The sequence below is a fragment of the Oncorhynchus keta genome, chromosome 2 (assembly GCF_023373465.1).
Source record: "Oncorhynchus keta strain PuntledgeMale-10-30-2019 chromosome 2, Oket_V2, whole genome shotgun sequence".
Lineage (NCBI taxonomy): Eukaryota > Metazoa > Chordata > Actinopteri > Salmoniformes > Salmonidae > Oncorhynchus > Oncorhynchus keta.
The window spans coordinates 27694403-27714532 of NC_068422.1; the positions used below are offsets into that span (position 1 = coordinate 27694403).

General features: G+C 44.7%; 1 protein-coding gene across 5 annotated transcripts in view; it reads right to left on the reverse strand.

The window, feature by feature from the left end:
* Window positions 1–20130, reverse strand: part of ccar1 (cell division cycle and apoptosis regulator 1) — a 35231-nt gene that overhangs the window by 4826 nt on the left and 10275 nt on the right. For all 5 annotated transcript variants that reach the window (XM_035748513.2, XM_052474756.1, XM_052474751.1 and 2 more), the window contains 13 exons: window positions 17943–18065; window positions 16764–16956; window positions 16305–16596; window positions 14355–14580; window positions 14097–14210; window positions 13811–13977; window positions 12802–13012; window positions 11413–11496; window positions 9204–9392; window positions 8764–8955; window positions 4621–4857; window positions 2974–3121; window positions 2535–2770 (listed from right to left, as the gene is read on the reverse strand). In XM_035748513.2, coding sequence (XP_035604406.1) covers window positions 2535–2770; window positions 2974–3121; window positions 4621–4857; window positions 8764–8955; window positions 9204–9392; window positions 11413–11496; window positions 12802–13012; window positions 13811–13977; window positions 14097–14210; window positions 14355–14580; window positions 16305–16596; window positions 16764–16956; window positions 17943–18065 — 2412 coding nt within the window. The remainder of the gene's footprint in view (window positions 1–2534; window positions 2771–2973; window positions 3122–4620; window positions 4858–8763; window positions 8956–9203; window positions 9393–11412; window positions 11497–12801; window positions 13013–13810; window positions 13978–14096; window positions 14211–14354; window positions 14581–16304; window positions 16597–16763; window positions 16957–17942; window positions 18066–20130) is intronic.

A 20130-nucleotide genomic window follows, 5' to 3' on the forward strand; every position in this document is an offset into this window, starting at 1 on the left:
GTGTATATACCTGGGCTCTGGACAGATGAAACCCCAGTGTGTGTGTGTGTATATACCTAGGCTCTAGACAGATGTAACCCCAGTGTGTGTGTGTATATACTTGGGCTCTGGACAGATGTAACCCCAGTGTGTGTGTGTGTATATACCTGGGCTCTGGACAGATGAAACCCCAGTGTGTGTGTGTGTGTGTGTGTGTGTGTGTGTGTGTGTGTGTGTGTGTGTGTGTATATACCTAGGCTCTAGACAGATGTAACCCCAGTGTGTGTGTGTATATACCTGGGCTCTGGACAGATGTAACCCCAGTGTGTGTGTGTGTGTATATACCTGGGCTCTGGACAGATGTAACCCCAGTGTGTGTGTGTGTGTGTGTGTATATACCTAGGCTCTAGACAGATGTAACCCCAGTGTGTGTGTGTATATACCTGGGCTCTGGACCGATGTAACCACAGTGTGTGTGTATATACCTGGGCTCTGGACAGATGAAACCCCAGTGTGTGTGTGTGTGTGTGTGTCTATATACCTGGGCTCTAGACAGATGTAACCCCAGTGTGTGTGTGTGTGTGTGTGTGTGTGTGTGTGTATATACCTGGGCTCTCGACAGATGTAACCCCAGTGTGTGTGTATATACCTGGGTGTGTGTGTGTGTGTATATACCTGGGCTCTAGACAGATGTAACGCCAGTGTGTGTGTGTGTATATACCTGGGCTCTAGACAGATGTAACCCCAGTGTGTGTGTGTGTGTGTGTGTGTGTGTGTGTGTGTGTGTATATATACATGGGCTGGGCTCTAGACAGATGTAACCCCTGTGTGTGTGTATATACCTGGGCTCTAGACAGATGTAACCCCAGTGTGTGTGTACATACCTGGGCTCTAGACAGATGTAACCCCAGTGTGTGTATGTAGGTGTAGACAGATGTAACCCCAGTGTGTGTGTGTGTGTGTGTGTGTGTGTGTGTGTGTGTGTGTGTGTGTGTGTATATACCTGGGCTCTAGACAGATGTAACCCCAGTGTGTGTGTATATACCTAGGCTCTAGACAGATGTAACCCCAGTGTGTGTGTGTATATACCTGGGCTCTGGACCGATGTAACCACAGTGTGTGTGTATATACCTGGGCTCTGGACAGATGTAACCCCAGTGTGTGTGTGTGTGTGTATATACCTGGGCTCTAGACAGATGTAACCCCAGTGTGTGTGTGTGTGTGTGTGTGTGTGTATATACCTAGGCTCTAGACAGATGTAACCCCAGTGTGTGTGTGTGTGTGTGTGTATATACCTGGGCTCTGGACCGATGTAACCACAGTGTGTGTGTATATACCTGGGCTCTGGACAGATGAAACCCCAGTGTGTGTGTGTGTGTCTATATACCTGGGCTCTAGACAGATGTAACCCCAGTGTGTGTGTGTGTGTATATACCTGGGCTCTCGACAGATGTAACCCCAGTGTGTGTGTGTGTGTATATACCTGGGCTCTAGACAGATGTAACGCCAGTGTGTGTGTGTGTGTGTATATACCTGGGCTCTAGACAGATGTAACCCCAGTGTGTGTGTGTGTGTATATACCTGGGCTCTAGACAGATGTAACGCCAGTGTGTGTGTGTGTGTGTATATACCTGGGCTCTAGACAGATGTAACCCCAGTGTGTGTGTGTGTGTGTGTGTGTGTGTGTGTGTGTGTGTGTATATACATGGGCTCTAGACAGATGTAACCCCAGTGTGTGTGTATATACCTGGGCTCTAGACAGATGTAACCCCAGTGTGTGTGTACATACCTGGGCTCTAGACAGATGTAACCCCAGTGTGTGTGTGTGTGTGTGTGTGTGTGTGTGTGTGTGTGTGTGTATATACCTGGGCTCTAGACAGATGTAACCCCAGTGTGTGTGTATATACCTGGGCTCTAGACAGATGTAACCCCAGTGTGTGTGTGTGTGTGTGTGTGTGTGTGTGTGTGTGTATATACCTGGGCTCTAGACAGATGAAACCCCAGTGTGTGTGTGTGTGTGTATATACCTGGGCTCTAGACAGATGTAACCCCAGTGTGTGTGTGTATATACCTGGGCTCTAGACAGATGTAACCTCAGTGTGTGTGTGTGTGTATATACCTGGGCTCGAGACAGATGTAACCCCAGTGTGTGTGTGTGTGTATATACCTGGGCTCGAGACAGATGTAACCCCAGTGTGTGTGTGTGTGTATATACCTGGGCTCGAGACAGATGTAACCCCAGTGTGTGTGTGTGTGTATATACCTGGGCTCGAGACAGATGTAACCCCAGTGTGTGAGTGTGTGTGTATATACCTGGGCTCGAGACAGATGTAACCCCAGTGTGTGTGTGTGTATATACCTGGGCTCGAGACAGATGTAACCCCAGTGTGTGTGTGTGTATATACCTGGGCTCGAGACAGATGTAACCCCAGTGTGTGTGTGTGTATATACCTGGGCTCTAGACAGATGTAACCCCAGTGTGTGTGTGTGTGTGTGTGTGTATATACCTGGGCTCTAGACAGATGTAACCCCAGTGTGTGTGTGTGTGTATATACCTGGGCTCGAGACAGATGTAACCCCAGTGTGTACATGATGTCCTCCAGGTCTTTCTCCAGCAGGTAGCCACAGTGGCTCTGGTCAAAGTAGACAAAGGCCATAAGCAGGTCCTTGTTGTAGGTCACCATCTGCTTCTTCTCCTTGTCTTTAGAGGACCGTTCTTTGGACTTCCTGTCGTCTCTGCTGCTGCGGTCGTCTCTCCTGTCCCTGCCGTTAGAGTCCTCATCGTCTTTATCTGAGAAAGAATCGCCAGATGTCCGTCAGTCAGATTTGTACTGGTGAAATTGTGTGAAACGTACAGGGAATAATTTCTTAACACTTCTAGGGTTTGTTATAGAGATCCTCTTGAGCATGCTTTTTAGTCCATAACTAGAGCCAATTTGTGTCCTGGACACAGGCCCATAATGAATCAGGACAGGGGCATTGCATTGTATGTACCATCTTCGTCATCGTCATCAGCATCTTCGGCCTCCAGAGGGTCGTACTCCTCAGCATTAGTGTTGCTGCTCTCATCCTCCTCCTCCTTCTCTTCCGCATCTATAGAATCCTCCTTCAGAACTTTCTCCTCCTCCTTCTCACCCTCCTCCTGGGTTTGGAAAATACATGGCACAGGCACAACTTAGAACTAGCAGGCTGTTTGAAAAACCGAGCACTTCCTTTACATCATGGAGCAAACTTTGTATGTACAGTGCCTTCAGAAAATATTCACACCACCCATTGACTTTTTCCACAATTTGTTGTGTTACAGCCTGATTAAAAATGGTGTCCCTGGTCTTCACAAAATACCCCATAGTCAAAGTGGAATTATGTTTTTCAAAATAAAAAAATACAAATGTCTTGAGCTCAAATGTTGAGTCCATACATATTCAAACCCTTTGTTATGGCACGCCTAAATAAGTTCAGGAGTTCAAATGTACTAAACAAACCACATAATAAGTTGCATGTACTCACTCTGTGTGCAATTAGTGTTTAACATGATTTTATTAATAACTAACCCCATCTCTGTAACCCACACTTTAAATGATCTTTAAGGTCTCTCAGTCGAGCAGTGAATTTCAAACACAGATTTAATCAAAGACCAGGGAGGTTTTCCAATGCCTCGCAAATAAGGGCACCTTATTGGTCATAAAAATTTAAAAAAGCAGACATTGAATATCTCTTTGAGCCTGGTGAAGTTATTAATTACACTTTGGATGGTGTATCAATACAGCCAGTCACTACAAAGATACAGGCATCTTTCCTAACTCAGTTGCCGGAAGGAAGGAAACCTCTCAGGGATTTCACCATGAGGCCATTGGTGACTTTAAAACAGTTACAGAGTTTAATGGCTGTGATAGGAGAAAACTGAGGATGGATCAAGTGAAAAAAAGGAAGCCTGTACAGAAACTGTGGCAAAGCAATTTATTTTTTGTCCTGAATACAAAATCTTATGGTTGGTAAATCCAATACAACACATTACCGAGTACCACGCCCCATACTTTCAAGCATAGTGGTGGCTGCATCATGTTATGGGTATGCTTGTAATCGTTAAGGACTGGGGAGTTTTTCATGATACAAAATAACCAAAATGGAGCCAAGCACAAGGAACATCCTAGAGGAAAACCTGGTTCAGGCTGCTTCCCACCAGACACTGGGATATTAACAAGGCCAAATCTACACTGGATTTGCATACCAAGAAGACTGTGAATGTGCCCGTGTGGCTGAGTTACAGTTTTGACTTAAATCTGCTTGAAAATCTATGGCAAGACCTGAAAATGGTTGTCTAGCAATGAATAATGGGAAAATGTTGCACAATCCAGGCATGGTAAGCTCTTAAGAGACTTAACCAGAAAGACACAGCTGTAATCAAACATTTCTAAAAACATGTTTTCACTTTGTCATTATGGGGTATTGTGTGTAGATAGATGGGTGAGGAAAAATTTAATGAATTCAGGCTGTAACAATAAAATGGGGAATAAGTCAAGGAAGGGGTATGAATACCTTCTGAAAGCACTATAAATACAATTCACTCAAGAGCCATGAACCTCTCACCTACTTTTTCTCAATATAAATACAATTCACTCTCGAGCGCTATGAACCACCTACCTTCTTCTCCGGTTCCTCCTCTTTTGCCTTCTTTGTCACTGGCTCTCCGTTCTCCTCCTCTTTCACTTTCTTCACATCTGATTTCTTCTCTGCCTCCTTCTTTTCTGCCTCCTTCTTGGCTTTATCCTTCTTGTCTTTCTTGTCATCCTTGCAAGGCACAGAGGCCAGGGCCTTGAAAATCCTGTAGCCAAAGTCTCTCTGTAGCATCTCGTTAAACAGCTCCGCAAACAGAGAAACCTGGAGAGAAGAGGAGACAGAGACACGATACCTTTTGATGCAAATCTTATTAAGGACGTCACTGGGCTACCTTCTGGCAGACGGAGACAGTGAAGGTGCATCAGTACCAAGACCGAGACTAAAAAACAGCTTTGATTACCATGCCATCAGTTGAACAGCCATCCCTAGCCATATATCAGGTGATGCACACACACACAAACCTAATACTCAAATTAGAGGTTGACCGATGAATCGGAATGGCCGATTAATTAAGGCCGATTTCAAGTTTACATAACAATCAGAAATCAGATTTTTATTTTTTTTACACCTTAATTTAACTAGCCAAGTCAGTTAAGAAAACATTCTTATTTTCAATGACGGTGGGTTAACTGCCTTGTTCAGGGGCAGAACGACAGATTTTTACCTCGTCAGCTCGGGGATTTGTTTTTGCAACCTTCCGGTTACCAGTCCATCCACCTGCCTTACAATCACTAGTTAACTACACATGGTTGATGATATTACTAATTTATCTAGCGTGTCCTGCGTTGCATATAATTGATGCGGTGCCTGTTAATTTCTCATCGAATCACAGCCAGCCTACTTCGCCAAACGGGTGATGATTGATTTAGCACTGTCGTTGCACCAAACCTAACCATAAACATCAATGCCTTTCTTTAAAATCAATACACAAGTATATATTTTTAAACCTACATATTTAGTTAATATTGCCTGCTAACATTAATTTCTTATAATTAGGGAAATTGTGTCACTTCTCTTGCGTTCCGTGCAAGCAGTCAGGGTATATGCAGCAGTTTGGGCCGCCTGGCTCGTTGCGAACTGTGTGAAGTCCATTTATTCCTAACAAAGACCGTAATTAATTTGCCAGAATTGTACATAATTATGACATAACATTGAAGGTTGTACAATGTAACAGTAATATTTAGACTTAGGGATGCAACCCGTTTGATAATATACGGAACTGTTCCGTATTTCACTGAAAGAATAAAAAGTTGTTTTTGAAATGATAGTTTCTGGATTTGACCATATTAAAGACCCAAGGCTCGTATTTCTGTGTGTTATTATGTTATAATTAAGTCTATGATTTGACATTTGATAGAGCAGTCTGACTAAGCGATGGTAGGCAGCAGCAGGCTCGTAAGCATTCATTCAAACAGCACTTACGTGCGTTTGCCAGCAGCTCTTCGCAATGCTTCAAGCATTGAGCTGTGTATGACTTCAAGCCTATCAACTCCCGAGATTAGGCTGGTGTAACCGATGTGAAATGGCTAGCTAGTTAGCTAGCGCGCTAATAGCGTTTAAATCGGTGACGTCACTCGCTCTGAGACTTGGAGTAGTTGTTCCCCTTGCTCTGCCAGGGCTGCGGCTTTTGTGGAGCGATGGGTAACGATGCTTCGAGGGTGACTGTTGTCGATGTGTTCCTGGTTCGAGCCCGGGTAGGGGCGAGGAGAGGGACAGAAGCTATACTGTTACACTGGCAATACTAAAGTGCCTATAACAACATCCAATAGTCAAAGGTAAAGGAAATACAAATGGGAGAGAGAAATAGTCCTATAATTCCTATAATAACTACACCCTAAAACTTCTTACCTGGGAATATTGAAGACTCATGTTAAAAGGAACCACCAGCTTTCATGTGTTCTCATGTTCTGAGCAAGGAACTTAAACTTTATTACATGGCACATATTGCACTTTTACTTTCTTCTTCAACACAGTGTTTTTGTATTATTTAAACGAAATTGAACATGTTTCATTATTTATTTGAGGCTAAATGGATTTTACTGATGTATTGTATTAAGTTAAAATAAGTGTTCATTCAGAATTGTTGTAATTGTCATTATTACAAATAAAACATTTTACAAATTATTTTTATTAGTATTATTACAATAAATCGGCCGATTAAGTATCGGCTTTTTTGGTCCTCCAATAATCGGTATCAGCGTTGAAAAATCATAATCGGTCGACCTCTAACTCAAACACACACCCTGTACTTTCTATTTTAGTTACACTGTTTGTACACGCCACATATTTATTTATATACTGGATTCTTGACATAGCTCACGAATATATCTACTGTTGTACATATCATTGTTAGCATATATTGTGTACATTCTTCCGGTGCACATACGTATACACTCAGTGGCCAGTTGATCAGGTACACCCATCTAATACCGGGTCGGACACCCCTTTACTCCCAAAATGAGTGATCATGCACTCCTTAGCAGATGTAAGACCTTTAAACATGTCAACATTCAAGGCCGCAGGACCAGACAGATTACCAGGACGTGTACTCAGAGCATGCAAAGACCAACTGGCACGTGTCTTCACTGACCTGGCAGTGTGGTGCCAGGACAACCTCCTCTCCCTCAATGTGAGCAAGACAAAGGAGCTGATAGTGGACTACAGGAAAAGGAGGGCTGAACAGGCCTCCATTAACATAGACGGGGCTAAAGTGGAGCGGGTCGAGAGTTTCATGTTCCTTGGTGTCTATATCACCAACAAACTATCATGTTCCAAACAGACCAAGGCAGTCGTGAAGAGGGCCGAACAACACCTTTATCCCCGCAGGAGACTGAAAAGATTTGGCATGGGTCCCCAGATACTCCAAAAGATCTACAGCTGCACCATCGAGAGTATCCTGACCGGTTGCATCACCGGCTGGTATGGCAACTGCTTGGCATCAGACCGTAAGGAGCTACAGAGGGTAGTGCGTACGGCCCAGTACATCACTGGGGCTAAGCTTCCTGCCATTCAGATCCTAAATACTAGGTGGTGTCAGAGGAAGACCCCAAAAATGGTCAAAGACGCCAGTCATCCAAGTCGTAGACTGATCTCTCTGCTATCGCACGGCAAGCGGTACCGGAGCGCCAAGTCTAGGTCCAAAAGGCTCCTTAACAGATTCTACCCCCAAGCCATAAGACGGCTGAACAATTAATCATATGGCAACCCAGACTATTTACATTGACCCCCCCTTTGTTTTTACACTGTTGTTACTCGCTGTTTAGTATCTATGCATAGTTACTTTACCCCTACCTACATGTACAAATTACCTCGACTAACCGGTACCCCCTGTATATAGCCTCGTTATTGCTATTTTTTTTGTTTTGTTTATTTAGTAAATATTTTAACTCTATTTCTTGAACTGAGTTGTTGGTTAATTTAAGTAAGCATTTCACAGTAAGGTCTACTACACCTGTTGAATTCGGCGGATGTGACAAATACAATTTGATAACAGCCTGAATTCTGCGGGAATGGATTCTACAAGGTGTGGCATTCAAACGTTGCTCAATTGGCATCAAGGGACCTAACGTGTACTAGGAAAACATTCCCTACGCCATTACACCACAAGGACCAACGAGTGATGGTTTCCCAGATGCCGTTCTTGATAGTGTTAACTAAAGGGGAAAACTCTAGAAAGTTGAGTGAAGTTCAATCTCGTGCATCTCTGGGGAGGCTGATATTTCTTCTGTGCGGCAGTCCGAGGGGAGCTGTGCACCTGCGCATGAACGCAGCTTAGAGGGAACAGTATCGTTGACTGGATGTTTTTTGTTTGTAGTACCATTCTATTTAAACCCGAGACAATGTCGTGCGTGAAAATCCCAGGAGGCAGTTTCTGAGATACTGAAATGGTGTGACTAGGTCACTGGTTTTGTCCATTCTAACCCATCAAGCAGTAACTGAATGCCTCAATGCCTGCTTTATATATATAGCAAGCCACAGCCAGTGACTCAATGTCATTTTCGTGAAGGGGTGTAAAATTCAGTGTATGACTGGGAGATACCAATACTCAGTGCAGCTGCTGCTAATACGTGTGTCTGTGCTCGTGTTCACTGAGTGTCCTGAGACTTTGTGTGTGTCCTGAATGTCCTCTGAAAGTGTGAGTGTTTGTGTGTGTGACTGTTGTCTCACCTCAAAGGAGTGTTCCTTGTTGTCCTCCACCCTGTAGTCCAGTAGCACGCTCAGAGACATGACGCTGCAGTCAAACTTGCCGTTCTTGGCCGCCCAGTTGGGGTGAACTATGATAGTGGGCTGGTCTGGCAGGACGTAGCGCTTCTCTCTGCGCTGGCGCTCCAACTCCTCCTGCTTCTTCCTCTCTTCCTCCTGATGGACAGACAGTCAGAGAGAAATGGGATGAAGAGATGGGATAATCAGAAACAAGAAATCAGTGGACCCATTCAAGTAAGCCATCCCTGGTGATGTTGTTTGTCATCGTGCTAATTGTAGCTGAATGCACTAAAAGCATACCTCTGTTCAGCTTTGGTGTTAGTACAGTAGACACAAGTGTCCTAGCAGAAGTGTCCTAGCAGTAAGTGTCTTAGTCGTAAGTACCCTAGCCTCCTGTACTGTACCTCTCTGTCTTCCTCCATGTGTTGAGGCTCCTCCTCCTCAGGGACCTGGCTCTCTGGTTTCTCAGGCTCCTTGGCCTCCTCTACCTGCTCCTCCACTTTCAACTGCTTGGTGAGGCGTGCGATCAGCTGGGACTTTAACCCCTTAGAGCTCAGTGAGCGTGACTCTAGCTCTTTGCGCAGGTCATTCACCTACAGGAGAGGTGGTCAGTTCATCATTTATACCTATTTTGTTACACATTTAGGATGGACTGGATATACAATGTGATTCAAAATAGGAAGCTCCCACGGATTGTTTATTTAAAAAAAATGTATTTTGTGCTGAACAAATGGATTATATCAGCTGCTTTTTTGTACCACTTTACTACACATCAATACAGGAATGCTGGAATGAGACACACAATACATAACAAAATATAAGTGCACAAGTAAACTACCAGCCCTGCTGAGGTGCTACAGACAAGAATGCATTGACATGACTTGTGATCAGGGCTCTAAAGTGTGACAATTTTAACGGCATGGGAATGCCTGTGTCTGACCGGCATGGGAATGCCTGTAAATAAATGACCCAGGCATGGGAATGCCTGTGTCTTTCCCGGCATGGGAATGCAGTGTCAATCCAAACCGGCATGGGAATGCCTAAAGAGTGTATCAGTGATGGGAATGCCTGCAGCTGTCTACCGGCATGGGAATGCCTGTGTCTACCGGCATGGGAATGCCTGTGTCTACCGGCATGGGAATGCCTGTGTCTACCGGCATGGGAATGCCTGTGTCTACCGGCATGGGAATGCCTGTGTCTACCGGCATGGGAATGCCTGTGTCTACCGGCATGGGAATGCCTGTGTCTACCGGCATGGGAATGCATGTGTCTACCGGCATGGGAATGCCTGTGTCTACCGGCATGGGAATGCCTGTGTCTACCACTTAGTTTTTTTTACCTTTATTTAACTAGGCAAGTCAGTTTAAGAACAAAATCTTATTTATATGATGGCCTACACCATTTCTAAATGGCTTTCCCATAAAACTTTCCAAATTAAATGTTAACGGCAAAATAAACTTAACCTAACGTTACCTGGCATAATGATATGATGATTTGTTTCAATTGGCTATAACATTATGCCTGGTCCAGGGGTCGTATTAGCTTTCAGAAACCTGCATTTTCATAACCATTTAACTTGAGTGTTATATTGAAAGTCAACAGCGGTGTTTTGCTTCAATGGAGTGATAAGGGCCGTGCGACTATAGTTTTTCTTCACACAAAATACATTAGTGCAACACATTCGGCAGAACATCGTTTATCAGAAGACAACAGAAGCGCAACGCTATTTGGCTAGCAGCCACACAAGTAAATTAGCTTACAATGAAAAAGCAAGGTATTTGTTTTGCAAAAACGATGTATGGCCATCATATTTCTAATGTTTATCATAAAAAGAATGTACCCAGCTACATTTCCCGAATGGTTCGCTTGAAGTCAATCTTGCTACCGGAGAAAAACTACACAGAAGGAAAGCACCGGAGAAAAGTAGCCCACACAGCAGTCAGAGAGCAAAGAGCAAAGATATTTCATCTGAATTGAGAAGTGCGACTGAAGCACAAAATGAGTAATTTTACATTTTGATTTGGAGCGAACGCTGACTGAAGCCGAGAAGTATTTTAGATCTGCGTTTTATCTTTCCTTTTCTGCAACCCCTGAAGGGCCAATATGTTAAAATAATTTTACCATTATGTTATTGGGCTCATTTCTGCAGGTGGAAATTATATTTTAGATTCTTTCAGTATAATTTTCTAGTAGAATGTCCTTTAAAAAGCCAGAACTGAGCTTCTCTGTCCTTCTAAATAAAATGATCCAGGGGGACTCTGAATCCTCCCCTATCCCGGACCATTTCACCCCCTGCAATTTTTTGGTTAGGGTTGTTGTTAAGTTGCACAGTACCAGATGATGCCAGGTATAGATGTGGGGAACCACCTGAACCAAAACAGCTAATAGCATGTCAGAAGAACATTATCCTGACTCGCTAGCAATGCTAAGGTTGTGGGTTCAAATCCTGCATCACATACACATACTACAAATGTAGGCTATGCACTCACTGTACTCTAAATAAAAGTATATCTGCTAAGTGGCTTTAAAAGTCGAAGTAACCTACTTTGTACTGAGTAATATTCAGTCATTTCTCGAGTATAGGCTATTCAACTATCAACTATCGAACACTACCTTCATTGATTTCGGATCAAGCTTAGTCCAGTGTGTCGGGGTGGTCACCTCCTTGGAATCTTCTTCATCCTTCTCCTCTTCCTCCTTTGAGAAAGAAATGTCCAACCGAGATAGAGAAATAGAGAAAGAAAAGGAAAGAGGGACAGAAAACCATTAAAACAGTTGTTCTCCTGTCGTTTTAAATAGTGAAAAAACAAAAGGTGATCCTTCACATCATGTGTCTGATAGTTTCTCTGGTCCTAGTGAGTTGCTCTGGGATGATAAAGTAGTCCTCTGCTACAGCAGGGTGGGTAGTAGGTAACACAGGGACGCCCTCTATCTCTTTAATATAAAACCTTTATCACGGAAAACCAATACCCCGCCCCCCATCCCCAGCGGCCAATCAATCACGTTCTGTGGAACACAAAAAGGTAAATCAATGACAGTGGGTTCCAAAGGGGGTGTGGTCTGTATCTGTGTAGTGGTAGGTACATCAGGTTCAACTCAAAGCTTGTGTTGCCAAACTCAGTGTGTATGCCAACTGTCTGTATGTGGGTTCCCTAGCTAGCCATCCCAGTCTGGCAGAGATTCTGATTTGGATAGTTGAGGATTCTGCATTCTTTAGGTTCTGTTTAGGGTCTAGAAGATCATAGAAAAGCATCTGTCCAAACAACTGCCCTGGAACAAACTAAGTTCTAGATACAGTCCAATCAAAACAGGAACAGACAGAAGTTAGGGAAGGGTTTTCTCTCTCTTTTCAAGTTCAGCAGATATTGAACTGAAGAAAAAAATATATTAAAAAAAAATCTAAAACAAAATCTAGAACAAACACATGCCAATGCAACTGGCTCTGCAGGTTCCAGCATTCTTTTGGAATCCTCAGCGGTCCCAAGCAAATAATCAAATAATGTAATTTTATCCTGTCCTCATACAAGCAGCCAAAATTGCAAGCGGGGTTAATTTTGGGGTTGCGGGGTTGATTTTGGCACAAGCAAATAAAGCCAATTAAAATTAGGCTATATCAAGTGTAGTACCCAATTATGAGTCATTTATTAAGCTGGAAGCTGATTGGCCAGTCGCGGCATTGTCATTCAGTTAAGACCTAGTCTCCGTCTGCTGAGTGTAAGGGCAGGTGGGGGTGTAGGGAGGGGACAGTGGGGGTAGTACAAGGTAGCAGGACGGTAGGAGAGGGGGGGACCAGTGAGAGGAACTGAACCTAAAGGGGACCAGGTAGTTCAATATCCTGCCTGCGATGATGGTGATATCTGGTTTACCCTCTGTGTGTGTTTAGATTTGTATAACATAATGTACTGTGTGTATCTGGGGTGGTTATGTCTAGTGAATATCCTGTGGCTGTGTTCTTCCTGTGAGAAGCGGGGGAAATGAGAAGAGGGATTAGCGGTTCAGTGCCTGTTCTCCGTCAGCCTCCTTCCGCTCCGCGGACAGCTTCTCAGCCAGCTGCTCCCGAAGTCCCCGCGACAGCCCTTCCCACTCTGAGCGGGTAGGAAGACAATGCCAAACATCCGGAAGAAACAAAACCACTGTCTCCACATGTGCGGGCACTGTCCGCCCCTTGTGAGTCTCCTCAGGGCGATGATAGCGAATCTCTGCAAAACGATACCTGTCGCAAAGGAAGAAGGCGCATTGGAAAGAAACATTGGGGTCAGGGACACAACTCTCAAAAACAGGGCTAGGGCTAGCCTAGGCTACATTACCCCCCCAATGACTTTTGAACTTGTTACTGTATCCCCCCCAACACACAACATTAGCATGGAACCCAGTCTGCAGCTCTCCATTGGTTGTCCATTGGTTTTCAGGGAAAACAGCGGCCATTTTTTGTTTTGACAAAACATCAAGCCTGGTAACACCCCAAACCCGTCTCAACCCTTGCCTTCAGTCAATCAAAGCTCAGTATTTCTGTGTTTGTGTAGCTTATGACCTAACGGACGGGAGAGTTTGTGAGAGAAGACACAGAATCAGAGGACAGGACAGTGAAAGCAAGAAGTTAAATATGTAAGATATTTAACAGAATGAAAAGAAAACATTTAAAACACGAAAAGTAATGGTGGTGTCTTCTGGTCCGGGAGACTGCGCTTCGAGTCACAAAAATCAATGCATTCATTCATCCACAACATAGATATACAAAGATAGATAGAAGCAGGACGGCGTCATATGGTAGCCAAAGACATTTGAAAACAAAAAATAATTAAGAGGCAAATCAAATGACAGAATCAGTCATTAATGTCCAAAAACCAACAACAAAAAAAGCTATATATTAATCGTTGGGAGTTAACAAAACCATGCATCATGGATTGTCGCCTTTCCAATTTTTATAATACTACCACTGGCCTAGTTATAGACAGAGAAAAGACAGCGATAGAAAAGACAGAAAGGAGGTTGAGAAAAGAGCAGGACTTACCACTGAGTGCAGAGACTCAGGTCTATGCCTGTGAGGGCCTTACAACAGCGTATGGCTGTCTTTATGAGCACGGCCGGGTCCTTCTCAGGCTCCGCTCCATCCAGGGAGGGGGACCAGTGGCCCCCGATGGCCATGGCCTCGTCCTTACCCCGCATCCCCACTAGGAACTGAGCGACAGAGAGAGACAAGAGGTCAAAAACAAGCCTATGCCATGCTACTCTATAACTTAGACATACTGTACACCAGGCTAGGGAAAAACACCTGATTGGTTGACACCTAAACTGACCTTGATGAGGCGGGCGGGGTGCTGGAAGGAGTCTCTGAGTTCTTGAGGGTCCTCAGCCAGAGCACAGGACTTATGGTAGAGCTCTTCTAGACTGGGGTTGGCCAGCAACATCACCTATTCAATGCATTACAACAGACAGGACAGGTGAGGGTGTGCGTGGAATACCTTAGCGCTGTATGTGGTATTAGTAGTGTATGCATCTCAACATAGCGTTGTACAGGTGTATGTACATGCAACCTGTCTGTGTGTATACCTTACCTTAGCACTGTATGTGTGGTTGGCATCGGGAGGGTCCAGCACCGCAGTGTTCTTGACCAGAGAGTCCACCTCCTTGTGCATGATGTGGAAGTTACAGTAGTTGCCGAACTGGAAGGGCCGTTGCAGGGGGAAGCCATCCACCCAGGTGAACACAGCATCAAAGAAATCACTGGGGATGTACAGGCTCTGATAGCGTCTCCTCAGCTCCATCATGTCACAGTTAGAACTGGAGGGGAGTGAAAATAGTACAGTTCTACCAAATGTAGTCACTACAAACGGTTTTAGCAAAGCACCTAGAACCTGCTTCAATGCAGCCACATAGCTTTGTTTTATCAATTACAAAACATCTTTAATACAACCTCAATTTACCTCCTCACATCCACTTCTTTATAACAATCAGAAACAACAGGGACACACGAGGAGCAGTAACTGTAAGAAAGGCCCCGAGAGGCTCTGAATTGGTACCGAAACCCGGGAATATATACAGTTCACCTAGTCCTCCGCTACACATACACACTTCTTATTTTTTTTTGCCCTTTTTCTCCCAAATTTCGTGATATCCAAATTGGTAGCTAGTCTTGTCCCATCGCTGCAACTCCAGTACGGATCCCGGAGAGGTGAATATCACGAGCCAGGTGTCCTCCGAAACATGATCCTGCCAAAACGCACTGCTTCTCAACACACTGCTTGCTTAACCCGGAAGCCAGCCGCACCAATATGTTGGAGGAAACACCGTACTACTGGTGACCATGTCAGCGTGCATGCGCCCGGCCCGCCACAGCAGTCGCCAGAGCGAGAAGGGACAAGGACATCCCTGCCGGCCAAACCCTCCCCTAACGATACTGGGCCAATTATGCGCTGCGTCATGGGTCTCCCGGCCACAGCCGGATGTGACACAGCCCAGGATCGTATTCCAATCTGTAGAAATGCCTCTAGCACTTAGACCGATGCGGGACACACACACACACAGTTCTAGTCAATTGCACCCCTGAGTAGTGACAAAAACCCGACCCTAGGCAACACAGTGACGAGGGTCAGAGCCCTACACTACGAATCAGGTTTGAGGAGGTACCCGGTTAACTTTGGTCAATCTCGAGTTCAACTCGGGATAACCAGTGTCACGAAAGTGGCTCACCTTTTAGCCAGGTTCATTTCTATGGCAACGAACGCTTCAAAACTAACCTGCTCCGAGGCAGACTAACTCAGGGCTAACTCCATTTATCCTGAATGAAGTGTCTAAGCACCGAGTTGGGGACAAATTAAATCAGATTTCCTCCCTTTTGCAGATTGTGGCATCCTCCCCTTCATTTGAGGAAGTGTTCATTTTTTATTTGTTAAAAAAATAGTAATGTTAAAATACCTATCACATTACACATTTAATAATGACAGAATGCATTTGAAACTTCAAGCACAGTAAAACTTTTGTAAGGAGGAAGCCTGTGCTGGAATGTGAAGCTAACTGAAGCTGGCTAGCTTTAGAAAACCCTGAGTAGATCTAGCTTCCTTCGTAGTATAGCCCTCTGGTTTCAATTGACTCTTTTGGCAAAGAGAAACTACATCACTGTCTATGAAGGGGGAAAAACAAATTCAGGGGACTCTCCCCCAAAATTAAAAGGAAGACAAGCCAGAACATCACAATTGAAAACCAAAGTGTGCAGGAAAAACCCTTTCAGTGGTTTTAGTAGTTGATGCAAACTAGCCTCTTGTGAAATGCACTCTTTAAAGATGACCTCTGTGATCTCCATCTTGCTAGCTACTATTTAGCATTTTATTCAATAGGATAAACTAGTGATGTAGGCAGTGGTGTGGTTCCTCTATGCCAAGAGTCCATCATTTAAATCAGACCCTAGTCACTGTGTTGCCAATGGTCGGGTTTTCGAGATTACACCCAGATATAGTAGCAATGAAAATCTGAAACTGACCAATCATTATAATGATTGGTTGACCCACCCGTCCAGGCTGAACTTGGAGAACTGGACGGTGTAGCGAGGCACCACCCTGCGAGGGCGGCGAGGGGAGCGATCACGTCTCGGAGAACGGTCTCTGGAGCGTTTACGTATGGGAGAGCGCTCTCTGGACCTCCTGCGCTCACGGTCTCTTTCACGACTGCGTTCATCCTTGGTCCTGAGGATGAGTTCAGGGCGGTCGATACGGTTGGGGAAGCGGGGGGAGGGGTCCAGACGCCGGACGGGCTGAGGCATCATCCTCACTGGGGGCTGAAGAAGACCACCTGAGAACACATCTAGAGGAAGGGGGAAACACGCAAAGCGAGAAAGAGACACAGACAGACAAATACATAAACACAGACAGATATATTACAAATCAAATAATTTCTTTATTTTCTGCAAAAGTCGCAACTAAGTCTAAAAGCATCAGAAAAAGACAAATGGACATCATAGTGCCCCCTACCTTTGGGTGGTGGCTGTGATAGCAGGGGCGGAGGGGGGTTATGGAGGAGCGGGGCCAAGGAGGCAGCAGAGAGCTGGGCCTGGAGCAGGGGAGGAGGGGGACCCTGGGCCTGTACATTGAAATTGGTGGGGGGAGGCAGAGACTGGAGCATGTTGGGACCCGGCTTCATCATATTAGGGCCTGGAGGCTGGCTCTGGGGTGGGATATGGGAGAAGAGAGGTTAGCATTACCCCAGGGCTGTCCCATGAGGTATCTTATCAGAGTAAGTGATTTATTTTGATTTCTTGTCCCATATATGAGCGTAAGTTAAAGAAATGTGCTTCATGGATATCATTATGCAAAGAGGACATACACCAAATTAGGTTTGTGTCGCTGCCAACAGCTAAAGCAAAACAGAACTAGAGGAGTGAGGTGTGGAAGGCGTCCATTTCTTTCACCCAAAATGTGTTTTGGCAGGTGCAGTTGTTTCAATCAGGTACAGTGACTAACTTCTGTCAACAAACGAGAAAACTACTGCCAAAGTAGCATATATTCGGTCTGCATTATCTGCAAAGACAGGACAGGTTCCACGAAAAATAAAAAGGTGAAGTTATAAAACTCTTCAAAACCCTGGAATGATAGGTGTATGACTTTCTGTTTGATGTATGGAGAACTTTACAGTTTTGATAGTAGTTCCTAACCTGTTTGTGAGGTGAAAAGGTGATAATCATAACATTGAAGAAGGGTTAGAGAAGTGAAGAAAATGTGTGTCAAAAGTGCGTTCTGAACGATATCCTAGAAATCCTTGTACTTGTTGATTTAATTTCTTTAATGTCTGTAAAAATATAAGGGAAAAACACAAAAAACATTACCATCAATGGGACTCGCATGGTTAGCCTAAATCTTATGGATTGCACCTTCAAAATGGCAAATTTATCAGAGATAAAATGTATTCAATGAATTTTATGTGCTTTTATAGATCAGGAAACCATCTGGGTCTGAAACACAAATAAATGCTCAGTGTGAAGAAGGAAAAGAGAGAAGACAGAAAGTTGAGGAGAGAGAATAGAAGAGAGGAGGGAGAAGCACAGATTGTGTGAAAGAAGCAGGAATATATATAAAGAAAAAAGAAAGAGAATAAGAGGGCCATAGAGGTGTGTGTGGGAGTGGGGTGGGCCGGGTGAGGAAGGGGAGGGTTACATTTTGTCTGTTGTCCATGCCGACGGAGTGCATGTCTGAGTAGCGCTGCTGCATCCCCTGGTCAGCATAAAAGCTGCTCAGCTGTGGGGGAACTGGAGGTAAGGACTGGGGCTGCTGCTGAAGCTAGGAGAGGAGGGGTGGAGATCAGAGTGGTTAATAACAGACACACACAGGGCTGGGTTCCAATCTGATCACTCCCAAACTTCACCTCTGCACTGAGATCGGAGGGTGACTATGGCAATGGCTCCATCTATACTGCTTGAAGGCTACAAGTAGGCTACATGTAGGCTTACATTACATTTAAATCAGAGAGGGAGTCAAGCAGGGAAGACAGGAAGAGCGAGCCAGTGATCAGATTGGATTCAAACCCTGGAAGCATTCAAATTGAGGTGGAAGGCTTATGCCTCGATCAGAACGACAGTTACATTTAAATATATATATACACACAGTGGGGCAAAAAAGTATTTAGTCAGCCACCAATTGTGCAAGTTCTCCCACTTAAAAAGATGAGAGAGGCCTGTAATTTTCATCATAGGTACACTTCAACGATGACAGACAAAATGAGGGGGAAAAAACCCAGAAAATCACATTGTAGGATTTTTAATTCATTTATTTGCAAATTATGGTGGAAAATAAGTATTTTGTCAATAACAAAAGTTTCTCAGTACTTTGTTATATACCCTTTGTTGGCAATGACAGAGGTCAAACGTTTTCTGTAAGTCTTCACAAGGTTTTCACACACTGTTGCTGGTATTTTGGCCCATTCCTCCATGCAGATCTCCTCTAGAGCAGTGATGTTTTGGGGCTGTTGCAGGGCAACACGGACTTTCAACTCCCTCCAAAGATGTTCTAGGGGTTGAGATCTGGAGACTGGCTAGGCCACTCCAGGACCTTGAAATGCTTCTTACGAAGCCACTCCTTTGTTGCCCGGGCGGTGTGTTTGGGATCATTGTCATGCTGAAAGACCCAGCCACATTTCATCTTCAATGCCCTTGCTGATGGAAGGAGGTTTTCACTCAAAATCTCACGATACATGGCCCCATTCATTCTTTCCTTTACACGGATCAGTCGTCCTGGTCCCTTTGCAGAAAAACAACCCCAAAGCATGATGTTTCCACCCCCATGCTTCACAGTAGGTATGGTGTTCTTTGGATGCAACTCAGCATTCTTTGTCCTCCAAACACGACGAGTTGAGTTTTTACCAAAAATCTGACCATATGACATTCTCCCAATCTTCTTCTGGATCATCCAAATGCTCTCTAGCAAACTTCAGACGGGCCTGGACATGTACTGGCTTAAGCAGGGGGGCACGTCTGGCACTGCAGGATTTGAGTCCCTGGCGGCGTAGTTTGTTACTGATGATAGGCTTTGTTACTTTGGTCCCAGCTCTCTGCAGGTCATTCACTAGGTCCCTTCGTGTGGTTCTGGGATTTTTGCTCACCGTTCTTGTGATCATTTTGACCCCACGGGGTGAGATCTTGCGTGGGAGCCCCAGATCGAGGGAGATTATCAGTGGTCTTGTATGTCTTCCATTTCCTAATAATTGCTCCCACAGTTGATTTCTTCAAACCAAGCTGCTTACCTATTGCAGATTCAGTTCTCCCAGCCTGGTGCAGGTCTACAATTTTGTTTCTGGTGTCCTTTGACAGCTCTTTGGTCTTGGCCATATTGGAGTTTGGAGTGTGACTGTTTGAGGTTGTGGACAGGTGTCTTTTATACTGATAACATGTTCAAACAGGTGCCCTTAATACAGGTAACGAGTGGAGGACAGAGGAGCCTCTTAAGAACAAATTTGTATTTACAACAGTGGGTTAACTGCCTTGTTCAGGGGCAGAACGACAGATTTTTACCTTATCGGCTCGGGGATTCGATCTAGCAATCTTTCGGTTACTGGCCCAACGCTCTAACCACTTGCCGCCTTCGTCATTACATCAAAGCAAATGCCCACCTTCGATGGCCACTGACACGTGGGAAAAGTGTGCTCTTCATGGATGAGTCCCAGTTTCAACTGTACCGGGCAGCTGGCAGACGGCGTGTATGGCGTTGTGTGGGCAAGCAGTTTGCTGATGCCAACGTTGTGAACAGAGTTCCCCATGGCAGCGGAGGGGGTTATGGCATGGGAAGACTTAAGCTAGGCCCATTGTTGTGCCATTCATCCGCCACCATCACCTCATGTTTCAGCATGATA